Source organism: Magnolia sinica, chromosome 14 (assembly GCF_029962835.1).
Source record: "Magnolia sinica isolate HGM2019 chromosome 14, MsV1, whole genome shotgun sequence".
Lineage (NCBI taxonomy): Eukaryota > Viridiplantae > Streptophyta > Magnoliopsida > Magnoliales > Magnoliaceae > Magnolia > Magnolia sinica.
Window position 1 is genome coordinate 79410624 of NC_080586.1, and position 20325 is coordinate 79430948.

At 38.0% G+C, this 20325-nt stretch overlaps 1 protein-coding gene across 2 annotated transcripts in view; it reads left to right on the top strand.

Annotated features, from left to right (window-relative positions):
• LOC131224669 (receptor-like protein EIX2) overlaps window positions 1-20325 on the top strand; it is a 67641-nt gene that overhangs the window by 30395 nt on the left and 16921 nt on the right. Inside the window, exon 1 of one of the 2 annotated variants that reach the window (XM_058219950.1) lies at window positions 2127-2444. The exons of the other annotated variant lie outside the window; for it this stretch is intronic. Coding sequence (XP_058075933.1) covers window positions 2168-2444 — 277 coding nt within the window. The 5' untranslated portion in view covers window positions 2127-2167. Of the gene's footprint in view, window positions 1-2126; window positions 2445-20325 lie in introns of those variants that run through there. 2 annotated transcript variants of the gene reach the window in all.

Sequence of the window (20325 nt, forward strand, 5' to 3'; positions counted from 1 at the left end):
GTTACACATAGTTGCATATCTGCGGGATTTGTTTCCGATTCCCGATTGTGATTCTCTTATATGCTATAAATATGGGTATAATTGGAATTAGTGCATATCTAAGAGCTTTCTAATTTGTTCCTAGGGTTTTCAAGGGCTTGTAAGCGAAGATTCAAGGTTTGTTCCAATCGGATATTCTCTCTACATCTTGTAATTTCTGCTTTCATAGTAATATCTGTCATTTTGTTTCATGATTTGTTCCTGAAAGGATGTTTCCATGTTAAATTCGGAGTTTTTGTGATTGGGCTTGATTGTGCGATTGGAATACTTTGCTTGATTTGTCTCTGTGTGCTTCTGTGGTGATCCAACAAGTGATATCAGAGCTACACATTGGAACGCAAATTGAATCTAAAAGCATATTATTAATGGCTTCTAATCTTAAGTTCAATGTTTAGAAATATTCTACGAAAAATACTTTTGAACTTTGGAAGGTTAAGATGACTGGTCTCCTATTTAAGAAAGGATTGGATGATGAATTCCTTAAGAGTTATGATAAAAATAGAAATTATTTCTAATAAATTTGAAATAAATTAATTGATGAATAATAAAAAAGGAATTACAATCCCTTTAAATAATGAGTTCCAACCCATGATGAACTTTTAGACTAAAACTCTCTGAAAACGTGGCTTACTATAAATAGTAAACTTACCATTTATAGATGGTCATGATTCCTACTAAACTTCATGGTTTTAAGTTAAAAATAGTAATTAAGTGTCCAATTTGGCCTAACCATCTTGTTCTCCTAATTTTTTCTAAGCCCTTTTCATGCTGGGCAAACTCTTAAAACTAAAAGGATCAAAAGTTATGATAAAACTAAAACTTACTATTTATAGTAAAAATGAAAATAAAATGGACTTTTGACCTTTGATATGATGGAATCTTGCAAATCTGGGCAACCAGGTGTAGTGGGTTGATTGGCTAAAGTAGCTTCCCGGCCCCAAAATCATATATCATACGTTATAAAAACTCATTTAGGTTTGCAAGATAAGACTGTTGTACGGATCTGACTGTCCTCATCACTTTCGCCTCCAATTAAGCCTTCTCTCGTCCATCTTTGTCATGAAAGTGTCCGCGACCCACTCTACATCGCATATGGAGCTCTTCTGTAAAGTGAATGCAGATGCGCCTCTGCAAATAGCAATCCTTATGGTGGTGCTCACCATTAAGTGATTACTCAGTGATTAAGCCACTGAAATTATCTGTCCCACTGCAAGTGGCCCATGCACAAGAATTCACTAAGAACTTTTCCGGCCCCTTCAATAGGCAGACAATTAAGAGAAAAAAATGCATATATTGCACTCGTGGTCCTTCAGTAGTCAAATTAAACTGTCCAAATTAGGGTATCCAATGTAGATGTATTCTTAACAAAAATTAAGCTTATTTGATTAAAAATAAATAAAAATGATCAATCTTATTAATTTTCACAAACAAGCCTCCAGGAATTAGAGGTTAGGATGGTTCAATCTAATCTTGGGATTGTAACTTTGCTACAGTAGGCTGCATAATCCTGTTGTTTTATTTGATGAAATGAATGCCATATGTACAATTTTTGAGTGCTTATGTATCAAGCTCAACCGCAGCCTGAGTTTCATGTAATTTCTCTTCTTATAGACCGTTGAGACGGTGGGCCGTACCATGAAGATCACCTGAAAAAAAAATTTAAAATTTAAAAAAAAAAATCAATCCTATCCACTAATTAGGCAGAAGTACCATTTAGATCAACGGTTAGGAGACAAAGGCCTAAGGAGACTCTACATGTCCTCGTTTCGAGGACCAGACTGGCCCTTCCCTCCACTGTTTCTCAGAAATCGTACATACAGCTGTCGACAATTCCGTACTATGGACCCCAAAATGGATGGACGATGATCCTTTTCCCCAAAAGTCTCTACCCCAAGATGTGCTAAGGAACTTGATAAACGGTTTGGATGTCTTAGACGATCAAGATGCCAGAGACTTGCCTTGTCGAGAGCGGAAACGGATTGGTTAGGATTGCTTGATCAGTGTTAAGAGAAAATGGTGGTGAACTAGCATGATGGATGTGTGCGGTCTTCAGATCTTATAAATTAAGGAGAGCGAAAGGAGAAATCAGCAAAGAATCAATTTCCCTTTTCCAGAGCAGAGAGAAGGAATGGAGAGTTGTTATTCTCAGCAGAGAAGATTTCTTATTTCTGTCTTTCTTTTAAATGTATTAATATATTGGGGAGGATATTGGAAGGCGAGTGGTTGCTTCGATTCCGAGAGAAAAGCTCTGACTACCTTTCGGAAGGCTCTCAACGACCCTTCCAATATTCTCTCTTCATGGGATGATGATGCCTCTGACTGCTGCAAATGGAGAGGAATTACCTGCCACAACATAACTGGGTACGTTGTTAAACTCGATCTCCATAATGATAACAACAGTCTCAGTCCAAGTGGCGGAATTGATCCAGCTCTGGTTCAACTGAAGCATCTTCAGTTCTTGGACTTGAGCAATAATGATTTTAATGGAGCGCCAATTCCAGATTTCCTGGGTTCAATGAAGGAGTTGAGGCATTTGGACTTGTCATGGGCAAGATTCAGCGGGAGTATCCCTCATCAGCTTGGAAACCTCACTAAACTCATTTCCCTGAAGCTCTCTTCAGCTTCTTTGAGTGCCAAAAACCTTTGGTGGTTGACAAGCCTACCTTCTCTCAATTACCTCGACATGTCTGAAGTGAACCTTTCCATGGCAGGCCATGATTGGGTGCATGTGATGAACAAGTTTCCTTCCCTCGTTGAGTTGTACTTACCAGACTGTGGTCTTTCATATATTTCTCCAACTCTTCCTTCTGTTAATTTCACATCTCTCCTTGTCCTTGATCTCAGTTTTAACAACTTCAAGTCTACCATTCCAAATTGGATAGCTAACATTAGTAGCCTTGAGATTTTAAATCTCGCAAGGAGTCAGTTGAATGGGAATATCCCTGCAGCTCTTGGAGGATTGTCTTCCTTACAAGAATTATCTCTCCGTAGGAATCAGTTGAATGGGACAATCCCAACAACTTTAGGACAACTTTCTAACTTGTATTGGCTTGACCTATCTAACAACTCCTTGACAGGAAAAGTGTCTGAAAGTGTTTTTGAAAACCTCAAAAAGTTGAGCTACTTATATTTGTCTTCCAATTCTTTGGTTTTTGATCCACACTCTGATTGGGCCCCTCCATTTCAGCTTTCTTACCTTGACCTAGGATCATGTCATTTAGGTCCTCGATTTCCTCCGTGGCTACGAACACAAAAATATGTAGGATTATTGGATCTCTCTAACACAACCATCTCTGGCATCATCCCCACCTGGTTTTGGGATCTAACACCCCAACTTTTTTGGCTGAAACTTTCAAATAACCAGATTTTTGGCCAATTGCCAAACCCTTTAAAAATGTGGCCTCAGTCCCTGTACATTGATTTGAGTTCGAATCATTTCAGTGGTCCCGTACCCTGCATATTGAATGGAGCCAGAGTACTTGATCTCTCCAACAATCAATTTTCTGGGCCAATCCCACCCAATTTTACATCCACAATGCCGTATTTGGAATTCTTTTCTGCCAAAGGTAACCAAATCAGTGGCACGATTCCCTCATCCATAGAAGGAATGAATTCCTTGACTGCCCTTGACCTTTCTCAAAACAATATCGGTGGTATCATTCCATTGAGTTTGGGTAATTGTGTAGCCCTTAAGGCAGTTGATTTGAGCAAAAACTGGTTATCAGGAGAAATACCTAGGTCCTTGGGTCAGTTGGATCGACTCCAAACAATGCACTTGAGCAACAATAAACTATCAGGAAAAATCCCTTTGTCCCTGAAGAAATGTGCTGCTTTGGAGACTATGGACCTTGGATACAACAATTTATCTGGTCACATTCCCACTTGGATTAGCAAAAGCTTTCCAACTTTAAGAATTCTGCGCTTACGATCCAATATGTTTACTGGCAACATCCCACCACAACTATTAAACCTAACTTCTCTTCAACTCCTTGATGTGGCACAAAATTGTTTATCTGGTTCAATTCCTCAAAGTTTTGAAAATCTCATGGCCATGAAGAATGAGCAGAAGATAAACCTCGTTCTTTCTTATGGAGGGATGGGAACAATATCATATTACAAGGAAAACTTGCTTGTGTCAGTGAAGGGGTTAGTGCTTGAATACACAACAACAGTTTCCCTGGTTACATGCATAGACCTTTCAAGAAATAATTTGTCCGGAGAGATCCCTGAAGGACTCACAGGACTTTTGGGATTGCGTGCTTTAAACTTATCTGGAAATCATTTGACAGGAAAGATCCCAGACAAGATAGGTAAATTGGCATTGATAGAGTCTCTTGACTTCTCTGAAAATCAGCTTTCAGGTACAATTCCTCTGAGCATGTCAAATTTAACTTTTCTAAGTTGCTTGAACTTGTCGTTTAACAACTTGTGGGGGAAAATTCCATCTGGAAATCAGCTCCAGACATTCCAAGATCCTTCTATTTATATGGGCAACAACGGACTTTGTGGACCTCCTCTTCTAGATAAGTGTGTTAGCGACGAGACTCCTCCAGGTCTTGGTGACATTGAAAATGATGAAGAAGAGGATGAGATGCGTTGGTTTTACTCTGGGTTGGGACCAGGATTTGCAGTTGGGTTTTGGGCCTTATGTGGCATTTTAGTGCTCAAGAGGTCTTGGAGGATTGTCTATTACCGCTTCTTTGATGAGATGAAAGATAGACTTTGTTTTAATTGTCACTGTACATGATGCTAGATTGAAACCTAGGTCATGAATGATGAATAATTGTTTGTAACCTAGGTTGCTTCAGTAGATTTTCTTTTCTTTCTGTTTGTACTTCTTATGAGAGTTGTAATAAATAGCTTTGTAAGGAAAAATTGGGGAGGGAACTGGCCAGTGTTGCCCCTCTAATCTATACGATTTTCGAGTATCAATAAAATTATAGGTGGTGTGCTCCCACCTTTCTCTCTGTGTGTGTGTGTGTGTGTGTGTGATACATGTTCCTACTTTACATGCTTCAACTGCTCTACTCCTCAATTGGGCCACACCTGAAGAGAAACGTGTGCTTAGTAAAATTGGCTAATGGTACATATTTAAGATTATACGCACCTAATGAGTGCACTAGCTTAATTAATTTTCAAACTCACATATGAAGGGACATACTTTCCATGATCTAGCTAGTCCATCCATTGTCATGTGTACAGAGTTTGGTTAGCAAGTACAATTAATCAACTGACATTCCTTGCATTCTCCAAACATTTGTTACGTTCATTTGCCTAACATCTATCATACGATTATATGGTTGGTGGATTTTATTTGTCCATTTAGTGAAGCTCAATCTGGTCATCCACCATAGAAATACCAATTATTTGGGCATTAAAAAATAAAGCAGCGTGCATGAGGAGAGATGATAGATGTACGTCATAGTGCACATGATAATGTGGAGCTAATTAAAATCATAGCACATACGATAATATGGCAAGCATCAGCAATATCTAGGCCAGGTCCCAATTCGGTCTCTATGTGAACATGCTTGATAAATAAAATAAAATAAAATAAATAATAATAATTAAAAAAAAAAAATCACTTCACATGATGAATATAGGCCATTATAGATTTTTTCCAACTGTCCGTTTTGATTTGCCTAGAGATTGGATTGACCTGATTTGTGGCAAGGGTTTCTTCATTGAAGCAGGCCATCTCCACTACAACTCTGGATGATCTCGCTTGCACGTGCTCCCAACTTGTCGACTTCTTCTTGTCTTCACCTCATTTCCACTAGGAGTCGTTTGGATGGTAGTAAATGGTTACTTTGTAAATATTTTACCAGGATTTCACTTTTAAGGCTGTAAATGATTTACTTACAATATTAGGATAGCCTATAAATGGTAAAAGAAATCTGCTTTCTAGGATTTCATTAAAAAAAAAAATAGAGTTATTACCACTCCTTATTTACTAGTAAATGAAAACTCACATTTTTTCGTTAAGATTACATTAGCTTAAATTAAGAGATATTTTTTCATGTATATATTTAGGAGATTTGTAATCCCTTCAATTAAGAGAATTAGTTAGATATTTATTTTATTTTTCTGCAATTTAGGATCTAATTTAGGATCTTGGTTTACTTTTGTAAGCTTATATATAGCAGTCTATTTTGACTATCGAATACACACAGAGAAAAACACAGATTTTTCTATAAACTTATTTTTCTCACGGTATCAGAGCGCTAATTATCTTGTTGCCTCTGTAAATCATTTCCGCCTACTTTGATCATGCTATATCTACGTCTGCAATTTGATTCCGCAGATCTTTTTTTTCTCCATCCTTCTGATCATCCTACCATGATTCTTGTTCCAAAAGTCTTAGATGGAACCAATTATGCTATGTGGAAGAGATCTATGTTGGTAAGTCTCAGTGTTAAAAACAAACTGGGCCGGGGTTCATCAAAGGAACAATTTTCACCTCAGATGAAAAAGATCCAAAATACTCTTTATGGTAGTGCTGCAATGATATAGTGTTTTGCTGGATATTTAACTTTCTAAGTTAGGAGCTTACAAACAGCGTATTCTATACTGAAACGCCTTCAGAGATTTGGACAGATCTTCAAGAACGATTCTCTCAAGGTGATTTTTCTCATCATTATCAAATTCAATGATTTATTGTTGAATTGAAACAAAATCAAGAATCGATTTTTTCTTACTATACAAAGATGAAAATGTTGTGGGATGAGCTAACTACCTATAGTCCTGCAATCACGTGTACTTGTGGAGGACAAAAAGATCTAAAAGAAAAAGAAGAAAGGATTTGGCTAGGACAATTCCTTATGGGATTTAATGAGACGTACTCTGTTGTGCGAGAGCAAATCATGTTAATGCACCCTCTACCAACTATCAAAAAGGCATATTCACTTCTATGTGAATAAGAAAAGCAGCGAGGACTTACTGAAGCCAAGGGTACTGATTTCATTCATGCTATAAGTATCAAAACCTATGACAACTCCAAGGAATCACAGTCTGATGCTCAACGACAACACAGACAGTGGTCATCCTCTCATTGCAAGTCACAAGGCACTAGAAAATCTCTGTTATGTTCTTATGTTGAGAGCACAATTCACACTGTGGATCGTTGTTACTACTGGAATGGATTCCCAATTAGTCATAAGCTCCATGGCAAAGATGTCCAGCCACCAAATCGAAGCAGAAAACCTGCTGCTCATCAAACCAGTGCTGAGATGCATCAGGACACAATCAAGATACCAACAGAACAGACTCCCCAATTCACCTCTGAAGAGCTTGCCCAAATAAAAGTTTTTTTTCCATAATGGTAAAAATTCTGCCAGAGCAAACTATACAGGTATCTCTGTCCCTTTCTATTCATCCTTTAGTATCCAAAAGACAGTCTTGAATTATTGGATTATTGATAGTGGTGCAACAAATCACATAACATCTTCAGTATCTAATACCTCTCATTTATCTTCTCAAGTAACCTTGCCCAATGGTACATATTCTGAGATAACTTGCATTGGATGCGCACCATCTTTCCATGTCAATTTACTATCAATGAGTCAACTCACAATTGCCATATTGAATTGTTCAATTCACTTCTTTCCCACTTTTTGTATATTGCAGGACCTAACTTCGAAGAAGATGATTGGATTGGGAAAGCAGTTTAATGGCTTGTACTACTTTGTTCCTCCAGTGAAGTCTGCACCAACTTCCTTCTCTGTCACCTATCATTTGATTCTACTACAAACCTTCCATGGTACAAGCGGTTAGGACATCCCTCCAAGGCACCTTCACAATTTTTGAGCTATGTTATTCCCTCATTTGTATTTGATTCTAAACATTCTTGTGAAACTTGTCATTTGGCTAAGCAAACATGGCTACCATTTTCTTCAAGTTCTATTCAAAATTTACATTCATTTGATCTTATTCATTGTGATATTTGAGGACCCCTTCATACTGTAACTCATATAGGGACACATTATTTTTTAACCATCGTTGATGATTATACTCGATTCACGTGGATATTCTTAATGAAATTCAAATCTGAAATACAAAGATTACTAAAAACCTTCATCTCTTTTGTCAGCACTCAGTTTAATTGCCAAGTTAAATGCAGTCAAAGTAATAATGGCTCAGAATTCATCTCCATGAAATCTTTTTTTTCCAACCTTAGCATTTTATTTCCAAGCTCTTACCCATCTACACCTCAATAAAATGGTATAGTTGAACGAAAACATCGACATCTTTTAAACGTTGGCAGGGCCTTAAGAATTGATGCTAATATTCCCTTGCGTTTTTAGGGGGGAGAGTTTACTTACCGGTTCCTATCTTATTAATCGTCTTCCCACCCTTGTGCTGCAACATAAATTCCCATATGAAATGTTATATAACAAATCACTTATTTGCTCTCACTTAAGAGTTTTTGGATGTCTTTATTATGTAAACAATCTGCAACCATCTCACAAATTTGACTCTCGCGCTAGAAAACGCATCTTTGTCAGTTATCCTATAGGCCAACAAGCCTATCACTTATATGATCTCAACACTCAACAATTTTTTTAAGACGTAATGTCATTTTTCATGAATCAATTTTTTCTTTTCTTGCTCCAGAAAATATTGTTTCCCAACCTGAGATATTTGAATATATCATTGATTCACCTTCACTTGCAACTCCTCCTATTTCTTCATCATCCGAGATCACTCATTCATCCTCTCCTTCTTCCTCTATATCTCCTGCTGCACTTCCTCTTTGCAGAAGTGAATGTGTCAGACAGTATCCACCCTCCTTCAAGATTTTCATTGTGGACAAGTTAGTAAAACGTCATCAACTGCAACTTCAAAACAGGCATCTTTGACTAAGTCAGGTACTTAGTATCCTTTAAGTACCTATCTTTTCTATGATTTTTTATTTTCTGCTTATAAACACTTCGTTAATACCATTTCGAGTGTCCTAGAACTCACCTCATATGCTCAGGCTGTCTTAGATCCCAAATTCCAAGAGGCAATACAACGTAAACTTAATGATCTCACTACCCAAAAGACATGGTCCTCGGTTCCCTTGCCTGTTGGTCATCACCTCATTGGCACCAAATGGGTCTATCGTATCAAATACAATTCCAATGGCACAATTGATTGCTGCAAAGCTCGATTAGTTGCTAAAGGATTTTCTTAACAAGAAGGCTTGGATTACACCGAAACATTTGCTCCTATTGCCAAGTTAACTACTGTTCGTTGTGTTCTTGTTGTTGCTGCTGCTAGACATTGGCCATTGTATCAAATGGATGTGACCAATACCTTCCTATATGGTGATTTAGAGGAAGAGGTGTACATGACTCCACCACCGGATTTTTGTCGATAGGGGGAGAAACTCTTATGTCGACTGCATAAGTCTATTTATGGGCTTAAACAAGCCCCTCGAAATTGGTTTACAAAATTCTCGCATGCTATCAAACAGGCTGGCTTTGTTTAATCGCATTCAGATTATTTTTTGTTTGTGAAGACTAAAGGCTCATCTACAATTATGGTGCTTATCTATGTAGATGACATAGTAATAACTGGAAATGATGTAACTGCTATAAAAAGTCTCGAACAATTTCTTCATCAATAATTTCATACTAAAGATCTTGGTCTCCTTAAGTATTTTCTTGGGTTAGAAGTTGCAAGGTCCAAAGCAGGTATTGTTATCTCTCAATGAAAATATACTTTAGAGATCATAGAAGATGTTGGATACTTAGGTGCTCAACCATCAAACTTTCTCATGGAAATGATTCTAAAGGTCACAAATTATCAAGGTGATCTGCTACATAATTCAGCTCACTACAGGAGGTTAGTTGGACAACTAATTTATCTTACAATTATAAGACCAGACATTACATACTCTGTTAATATTCTAAGCCAATTTATGCATGCTCTGAGAAAGCCTCAGTAGGATGTTGCTCTTCGCATTATCAAATATTTGAAAGGCAGTCCTGGTTTAAGATTGTAGTTCTCCTCAAGTAATTCCTTTGCCTTAAAGTCATATTATGATGCTAATTGGGCAAATTGTCCTATGACAAGAAGATCAACTGCATGTTATTGTGTGTACTTAGGGAATTCATTGATTTCATGGAAGGCAAAGAAGCAGAAAATAGTTTCAAGATCATCCTCAGAAGCTAAGTACAGGTCCATGGCAGCGACAACCTGTGAGCTAAATTGGCTCAGATTTTTGCTCAATGATATGCAAGTTTCTATAGGACTAGCAAGACTGTTATGTAGTAATCAAGCTGCTCTTGACATAGCAGCAAAGCTAGTATATCATGAGCACACCAAGCACATAGAACTTGATTTTCATGTTGTAAGAGAAAAGATACAAGATGGCTTATTCCATGCTCTCTAGAGGGGCAGGCACCAAATCATCATTGAATCCGACTCTAGGCAAGTAATTGATATGCTAAATGGAGGGGCTAAGCTTGGATGGAAATGGAAAGCTTGGATCCTAAGGATCAACCAACTGAGATTGCGGGGTCGAGTTAACTTTGTGCATGTTCTGAGGGAAGGAAACGCACCGGCAAATTTTATGGCCCGGCGTGGAAGCAGCTATCAATCCTTTTCCTGCTTCGACTCTCTTGCGGATCTTCCCCAACAGATCAGAGGTTCTATCTTTCTCGATAAGGTTGGCCTTGGTTCGATCAAGACGTTGTAAAGGTTTTGCTTTCTTTGTGCAGTTTTCGTTTCTTTCAAAAAAAAAAAAAGCAGGCCTGGGTAACCTGCGAGATTGATTTCTTTGGCTTGGTTGGGTAGGGGTCGTCAGCTTCGCTCGAGCCTTTTCCCCTGGTTTTCCTAGGCTCACTTCCGGTGATGCTTTGTTCATAGTTCTAAGGATGTTCTTGTAAACGATAGGCAAGGCCCAAATCTTTTTGTTGGGGCCTGCCCGAATGGATGTACATCTTTTATGTTTTATAAAATTTGGTGGCTTAGTCCCACCTTTTCTTTTAATTTTTTTTTTTTTTTTTTTTTTAAAAAAAAAGAGAGAGAAAAGATACAAGATGGTCAGATCATTACCAAATTTGATCCATCTCATTTGCAGTTGGCAGATGTTTTTATGAAGGCTCTTGGAGGAAATATGTGTTTAAAAAATTAAGAATCAAGTTGAACATGCTGGATATACATCTTCCAACTTGAGGGGGAGTGTTAAGATTATGTTAGCTTAAATTAAGGGATATTCTTTCATGTATATATTTAGGAGATTTATAATCCCTTCAATTAAGGGAATTAGTTAGATTTTTATTTTATTTTTTTACAATTTAAGATCTAATTTAGGATCTTGATTTGCTCTTGTAAGCTTTTATATAGCAGTCCATTTTGACTGTCGAATACAAACAGAGAAAAAACCAAATTTTTCTATAAACTTATTTTTCTCATTTTCGCTAGTAAATGATAAGGGCTCTTTGCTAGTAAATCATTTACTAAATAATTTACTAGCAAATTAGAGCATCCAAACACAAGGTGAACCTCTTTGATCTCTATTCTTTCTATCCCTCAATTTCTAGGGCAATAAGATTGTAGAAGAATGATCAATTTAGACTTTGCCAATATTCCTCTCTCTCTCTCTCTCTCTCTCTCTCTCTCTCTTGATTTAATGCTTAAGTACTAACTCACATCTATAATCAAAAGAAAGTACTTCTATTGAACGATCCAAACCATCCAGTCAAATGGTGCAAGAAATGGAAGGCTACAGAAAAATAAGTGAAACTTTTAGATGGATCTGATCATCCGATCTGTGTAATTTTTACAAGGTGGCTCATGAAAGCGTTTGAGCTAATGGTTGGTCAGGAGCATGGATTTAAGACTCGACGAGTCAACCTGAGACTCATACGGTCTTGAGTCATGTGGCGATTCGGTGGTACATCAGCGAAACTCCCCTGAATCGGTGGTGACTCGAGGCGAGGCCGAGCCTGAGTCCATTCGGACGAGTCTATGGTCAGGAGTGGTTGATTGTATATCATGAAAATGTGTGTTGGACCTGATGTACAGTCAGGAATCATTGATCGAACTGTCATCTAAATAGAGACGTCGATATTTCATTAATGACAAAAATACCCTAACACAACTTCACAAACACCCTCACTCCCCAACTTCATTCCTAAAGCCAAATGTACAAAGCCCATGGAGTAACAAAGACGAATAATCCCGAGCGCTATATATTATAGTGCTCCTAGTTGTGTTGGGACCTTTGAATAATTTGATTGCTCGATCTGTACCATCCATCAGGCCCATCACAAATTTTGCAGGCTACTATAGAAAATTCACTGTTCAAAGCTTCCATCAACAGCTTACAAATTTTGCAGGCTACTATAGAAAATTTACATAAGAATAGGTCCAGTCAACAATTTGGATTGCTTATGTTTCTAAACAATCACTATTATCAGTCAATCCTAACCATTGCACCAATGGTCTGCAAATAGATGGATATAAATTGAAAAAAGGGCAAGTATGGATTGAATCATCCAACAAGTGTGATTTTTTGCTTTGTAGACCTTGAAATGAATACTGGACTAACGGACAGCATAGATTGATCGATCAGTCAGACTATCAACATCTTCCAATACAAGAAGGAGCACCGCAACTTATGATGATATGAACCACTGGATCATTTCTCAATAACAAAACATTACAACCTTATCCATTGAACATTTAATAAAAATTAAAAATTACAAATAAAATAAAACCACATGATCACATGATGGTGCATGCATGTGGATTTTCATCGCTGAAAAGGGATGCCACAGCTTCATTAGATGCCACAGCCACTGAGTACATCGCAGGAGTATGGAAGAAAGTGTGTACTCTCGCCACATCTCTGCTCGACCGTTCGTAGTAGTGGTTCGCTACATGGGCCGGGTATTTATAAAATGATGGATAATGGGACTAAGCTGGGAATGGCCATGGCTCGGCAGCCTTCGTAGTCTGACGGACGATCTTCAGACTGAATTTCTTGATATTCTTCATATTCAGAATGAATTTATTTAAACTAAACCCACTTGAACTCAATTATATTATATCTTTCCCGGTATAGAATTAGGCCCGGATTTGATAGACTACTTTCGCTTCCCTTATAGTTTCTTTTAATTCAACCATTTTAAGAGTGTACCTTTCAGTCCAACGGTCCAAAAAAGTTATGGTTTAATTTGATATTTGTTTTTTCCCTTCATCCAGGTCTGTGAGATATTTTGAATAGGTTTGGATGTGCAAATAAACATCATGGTGGGACCTTCGAAGGTTTCAAAAGTACTGGAAATTATTCTCTCCACTGCATTCTCTGGTGTGGTCAATTTAAGCTTTGGATCTGCCACATTTTTGGGCTGATGATGGGCCAACGGTGTGGATATAAGACATACGTCATGGTGAGACCCACAGAACCTGGTGACCTCAACACACGGTGGTGTGTGGCACACCACGCAATCCGCTACCAGTGCAGGCAGCATATACCAACCTTCTGCAGTGCACCCCAAAAGAGGGACGCGGATTAGCAGATCCGGCCAAGTGGGTGCAATCCTGTTCAACCTGGGGCTCACTTCAATGTATGCATTATATATTCAAGCCATCCATATGTTTTTCCAGCTTATTTTAGGGCATGGCCCAAATTAAAACTAAAGTAGAAACAAATCTCAAGTGGACCACATAGTACAAATTAAAATCCAACAATTAAAAGCTTCCCAGGGCCACAAAACTTTTTGATCAAGCTGCTATTTGTGTTTCCCTTCATCCAATTCTGTATGACCTTATTAATAGGTTAGACGGCAAATAAACAATAAGGTGGACCCTAGGAAGCTTTAATGGTGGACGTTGAATAACCACTGTTTTCAGTTTCCAGCCGTATGGTCTACCTGAGATTTGTATGATTGTATCTGCTTCAGTTTCAAAAGCATGCCCTAAAATAAAAGATAAAAATGGCAAAAGGATGGATTGAGTGGACATACAAAGCATACATCAAGGTGGGCCCCACAGTCAGAGTGGCACCCACTTGGTTGGATCCAGGGTCGTGGCTCCCCAAAAGAGCATCTAATCCAATGGAGCACGACAAATGAACTTTTGAAATTTCATTACTGGAATCCGGCAGAGGTCAGTTCTTCGAGAAGTGTCCCCGTAGAATGAGCTCATTCTACATGTTATTCACTTGGCTGTAAAAATCCACTTACCTGTTGTGGGAGTAGGACCCAAACCACGTCTTTACTTAAAGAGGTATCATGTGATCCGCAACCCGAGTAAACAGATGGTCTCTATCAGGTGGGGGCCAATCCATACTGATATGTCTGGTCTAAGCGTGACGGCCCAAAATAGATCTCTAAAACATGACCCACCTTGTTATATTTCTTATCTTTATAGTCTATCCGTGGGCCATGGATCAAACAGTTAAATTTAGTATAGGGAGGACTTTTTCTTCTTCCTTTTTTTCCCTGTGAATAGTCATCGGCATGGCACACAATACACCTACGGTCTAGATCAGTAGAGTTGGGCATCGAACCGAGTTGGATCAGATTTAGTCCAACTCGGTTCGGTCCGAAAGTTGCCTGGGCTGATCCGGACCCGATCCGATCCGAGACCGAGTCTGGAACAGCTTACTCGAATCGATCCGTTACATGCTTGGCCTGACCCGAACTGAGTCCGACTCGATCAGGGAAACTGAGTCGGATTGGATTAGGTACGGATTGAATTTTTAAATTGTGAAAATCATTATCCTCGCTGCTATTTTCGGTGTGGTCCATTTGAGCTTTAGATATGATTCATTTTTTTTCCAAATGCTTTAAAATGATCACAAAAAAATGGATAAACGGTATAGATATAATAAATACATCATTGTGGGGCCCATGTAATGTTTATCTCATTTGAGCCGTTCGTATAACTCGGAGCTTGAGAGCACAGCTGGCCTGTATTGAAGTGCACAGCATGCTAGCAGGGACGCGGATTTCCTGCGAAAGCCTTTCATAGGAAGTTCCTGTGCTGGGATCGTAGGTGGGGCCCACCGTGATGTTTTTCAGGAATCCACTCCGTTCATTCATTTTTTGAGATCATTTTAGAACATGAGACCAAAAATGAGCAGGATTCAAGACTTAAGTGGGTCGTATTAAAGGAAAATGTGGTTAGGTAAATTCCTACCGTTGAAACCTCCTTGGGTTCGACGGTGATGTTTACATGACATCCATACTGTTAATAACGTCATTCCTATTGGGATGAACTGAAAAAACAAATATTAGCATGATTCAAAACGTCTATGGCCCCACGAATATTTCAACTGTGGACGTTCAATTATCACTTTTTCGGCCGACTTGTGCATTGGATACAGTTCATTTTTAGCCTCATGTTCTAAAATGAACTCACAAAACGCATGGATGGGGAGGATTTCGCACAAACATTGCAATGGTTCCCACACGGGTTCATAGCGCGGGAACTTCCTTTGAAAGGCTTTCGTAGGAAATCCGCGTCCGTCTTGGCACGACACGTACCTAAAGCTAGCTACTGCTACTATATAGCGTTGTGTGGTATATCGGCGAATCCTCTTATTATACTGAGTAAACTCTGTTGGGGCCCACCCTGAATGCATGTGATTTATCAATGTCGTCCATCGTTTTTCCATATCATTTTAGTGGTTGAACCCAAAATTGATGCATATCCAAATCTCAAGTGGACCATACCATTGAAAAAAGTAAAAGTATCGATATGAATCATTCCAGATCGAGCTGGATCGAATCGGTCCAGTTCCATTCGGATCGGGTTTTCGGATCGGATCGGTCCGAATTAACCACGACTCGATCTCGATCCAAAAACGGTCGGATTTGAAGGGCCCTTACTCGATCCGCACCGATCTAGACCATTGGTTCTGTTCGGAACAGATCAAATCAGGTTTGATCGGGTTGGATCCACCGGATCGGGTCAAATGTGCCCACCTCTATAGATCACCATGTTATGGGCTCACTTCTTAGAAGTGAGAACCCACGTGTATAGGCGTAGGCCATGTCAACCCAAGGACATGCATAGTACTATACTAAGGCTACAGTCTACTTATCTTCATGATGTAGAGTAGGGTCATGGACACTTCATGTCCAAGCTGGACCGAGAAGGCCCGATGGGAGGCGGAAGTTATCAAAACCTTCGTAACCTTTAAATAGGCATATCTCGCAAATCAAAGTGAATTACTCAACGTACCGTATAAGATTTTGGAGTAGGAGGAGCTACTTTAGCCAACCAACGCAGCTATGCTTCGTTGCCCGTGGCGAATTTGTGAGATTTCATCGGATCAATGGTCGAATTCCATGTTTATTTCCCTTTTTACTATTTTTAGGAAGTTTTGGTTTGAGTGTAACTCTTCATCCGTTGGGCTTTAGGAGTTATGTCCAACATGAAAAGTGTTTACAAAAATTAAGAGAATAACGTAGTTAAGCCACATATGACACTTGCTATAAATAGTAAATTTACTATTTATAGTAAGTTATGAATTTTAGGGAGTTTTAGTTATAGTTTAATCCCCAAACTTCTTCCAAGGCTTGGTATCCCTATTTAAAGGGTTGTAGACTCGTTTATTTGAATCATTAATAAATTTATTATGGATATTTTAGAATTATTTTTATTTTCTTATTTTTTTCTCATGGATTCGAGAAGTCTTTGGTGAAGAGTCCAGAGAAGCTTCATGAATTCAAAGAGTCATCCTTGAGGAAGACGGTGATCGACCCTATCATGTCATCTCCGCATCACTTCACCATCACTAAAATCCTTTTAACCATTCAATTCTGAAAGCAATAGATCAAAAGTTTAGTATTTGTCTAACGATGAGAATTTTAAGTCCAAGATCCATCTGCAATGAGACCCAACATAGCAATATTGGACAAGATCTTTGAGCAGATGACCCTAATATTAACCTTTATTCGTGATGTAGGAAATGGCATGAAATAAAAAGAAAAAGATCAACATCTTCCTCAAGTGATGAAAATCTTGAATTGATAAGGTGAGATAAGGTGAGTTCTTCAATTTACGGGAAGTAAAAAAGAAAATTTCAATATAATAAAATTGCTTGATTACATTACTTACATGGACAACCCAAACCTCTAACTTAAATAGAAATTACCTGAAATAACAAAATCTATTCTAAAAGCTAAAATTTTCAAAAATAAAAACGACAATCAAACCCTACAAGGGCATTCTCAGTATTATGTTATACATAACTTCTAAAACGAACGGTAATTCTAAAACTACAAGACTAAGGATATACAATGGAAATAAACCTTACCAAAAGAAGTAAAAAAAAAAAAATAATTAGAACCTCAATTTTGACATAGAAGATGTTCACTTTCTCACAAAACATACATTTTTGATTTGCATAGCGGGCCGATTGATCCAGATGCACCATTACATAAAGATCGAAAGGTCATGTGTTATGGTTCTTACTTCGAATGATAATTTTTCCATATTCAGAATGAATCTCTTCGAACCAGACACATGTAGGGCCAATTACATGTACGACTAGGCTCAACTCTAACGGACTACTTCAGCTTTTCTTTGGGCTTTTTAATTTTTTAATTTTTATTTTTTTAATCCAATTATGCAAAGAATGCATCCGCGGCCTTCTCTACATCAATTTGAAAGGGGAATTATTTGATATTTTGGCTACTGGCACTTGATGCACAAGCACATACAAATGCGGTATGTGGCACACATCAACTCAAATTAAACGGACTAAATCATGGAACAGTTCCTCTAACCTCCAACTAAAACTCAAATTAGTTGAACAATCTTAACCTTTGATTTGTTGGCATTTATTTTTAAAATAAGACATTGGACAAAATTTTATTTTTTTAACCGTCCAATAAATGTCCACAACCTAATAATTAGTTAAATAAATAGAAAATTGTTTATTCATTATACATCTAACTGGCACCTGAAATTTGAACTATTTAATTTGAATTACTAGTATGTTGTGTGCAATTTGTAAGTAAAATATAACTGCCGGCGCATCATTCATTACATTTTGACCGAGTGTCACATTACTTTATTTGAAAACCATTCCAATCTTCTCCTATCAAGTACTCCAACCCATCTCAATACCTTTTTTTAAAAAAAATTTCTCTGTCCGTCTCTCCTCACAACTGCAATCTCTTTAGACATTTCTTGCTTGGAAGCATTGCCATTATTCCTTTACTTAAACTATATGCTCCAACCATACTAATATTTCATCTAGAGAGAGAGAGACATTGATACTTTGCCAAAGTTAGATGGATTAATGAAAATTGCATGCAAGTGATTGGAAATAAACTGTCCAAATTATATACTTCCCAGCTTAGATGCATCATGAGCTAAAAATTACACTTATTAATTTGATCATCTGGCTATTGGATTGGTGATCATTTGGTGCAGATTTAAAAATGAAATTTATTTAAAGGTCGTGTTTTTACAATCTAACCTACAAGAATCAGAGGCTATATATGATTGTTAAACCAGTATAATCTTGGGACTGCGAATTATCAACTGCATGTTTCACAATTTAGTCAGTTTAATTTTGGTTAACGTGCACCCTTTCTATAATATCGGAGTACATGCGCATCAAGTGTCATATACCGCCTGAGTATCATATAACTACTCTTTAGAAAATAGTATCAACTCGTAAAGGAAACACATGGCAGAGTTTTACAGCTGCCCCTGCCGGCCAAATCTCTGTCCTGAATGTGGTGCACTGATAATTAATAGTAGCCATTTGAATTTTGCCGTTGGATACACGATACATGTGAGCCCCACGGCAGGTGTTTAACAGACCTGTGAGATTGGATGGCAAAGAAACATCACGGTGGCCAAGGAAGGTTTTGATGGTGGGCTCTTCCTCATTTTTGAGGTCACACCCTAACAAGAGCTAGAGAAGCTAATTGAAGGAGTGGATTTGGATTTCACTTGGGCATCATGGTGGCCTGACGGAGCTTTCGGTTACAAGCGGTCCCTTTAACAGAGCTAGGAAACTTGCGAGCCTTATCTTAGTCTGGTCTGTCATGAGATGGAGTGCACTCGCACATTGATTTCGGAACGTCAGTCAAATTTTCAACCGTCCATTTCTTTTGCATATGCGGGCCCTACCTGATTTGTCCTCTCCCAAACAGTGTAGACAAAACACTAAAAGCCAGATCCCGTAGTTGCTATTGTTTACACTTATCCAAACGCAACAAAAAGCCGCCATGTGTTGGGATACTACTACAAAAGATGAGAAGAAACATACTTTGCACAAGGGGAGACTGTCATCGCCTACCTGTTATCCTACCAAAAGATTTGGATGATGGGAGTCATATACATAACAGGACAGATAAAAAAAGGCAATCATTTCTCACATGTCACGTGACCAATGGACATAAGGTGTTGATTGATGTAGTCTTAAATCTGTAAATTCATAGGTTGTTAATGACATGTTCTATGCCATCGTAAAAATCTAAAATTTATCATGTTAGTTGTTGGACATTTTAGGTATCCTGCTCGATGCTATCGAAGTTTGTTCGATGACATTGAATACCTGCTCAATGACACGGGTAAAATCTGAAAAATTCATGCCTAGTCATTGTAACGTTTTGGTCTTTAGTTCAATTACATCGAAAGGGGTTCGATGACAGCGACAGTCTGTCGATACCATCAAAGTCCCATCAAATGTCACTACGCCAAAATGGGCAATTTGCGACATATTTTTGCGACTCGCAAAAATCTCTTGGTTTAACGACGGATTTAATCCGTCGCTAATGGAAAAAGTCCGTCGCTAAGCTCGTCTTTCTCGAATATCCGTGGGCCGAACGTCGTGAAATTTAGCGACGGACCTAAATCCGTCGCTAATATCTGATTTACGACGTATTTACGACGAATTTTTGTCCGTCGTAAATAGGCGACGGACGAAATCCGTCGCAAAATTTCATTGGGCGACGGAAAACGTACGGTTGCAAATTCCCGCCCAAAATACCAGATGGCGCCTTTTCAGTTGCTTTTGCGACGGATAATGGTCCGTCGTAAAAGGATTTGCCTTGACTTTTTTTTTTTTTCATTTTTTTTAGAATATGGAAGTTTTTTTTTTTTGTAGTTTAATAATTGTTTTTAATAGAATTTCAGTGGTTTAATTGTATATATTTGTATCTAAGATTATTTTTTAACAATTGATTAAATGCAAAAAGAAAATTTATTTTGTTTTTATATTAAATGAGAGGAATTTTTATTTTTATTTTTATTTTTTAAAACTGATATTTAAATGATTTGTAATATCACATGAAAAAGAATACTGAGAAGTTTAAAAAT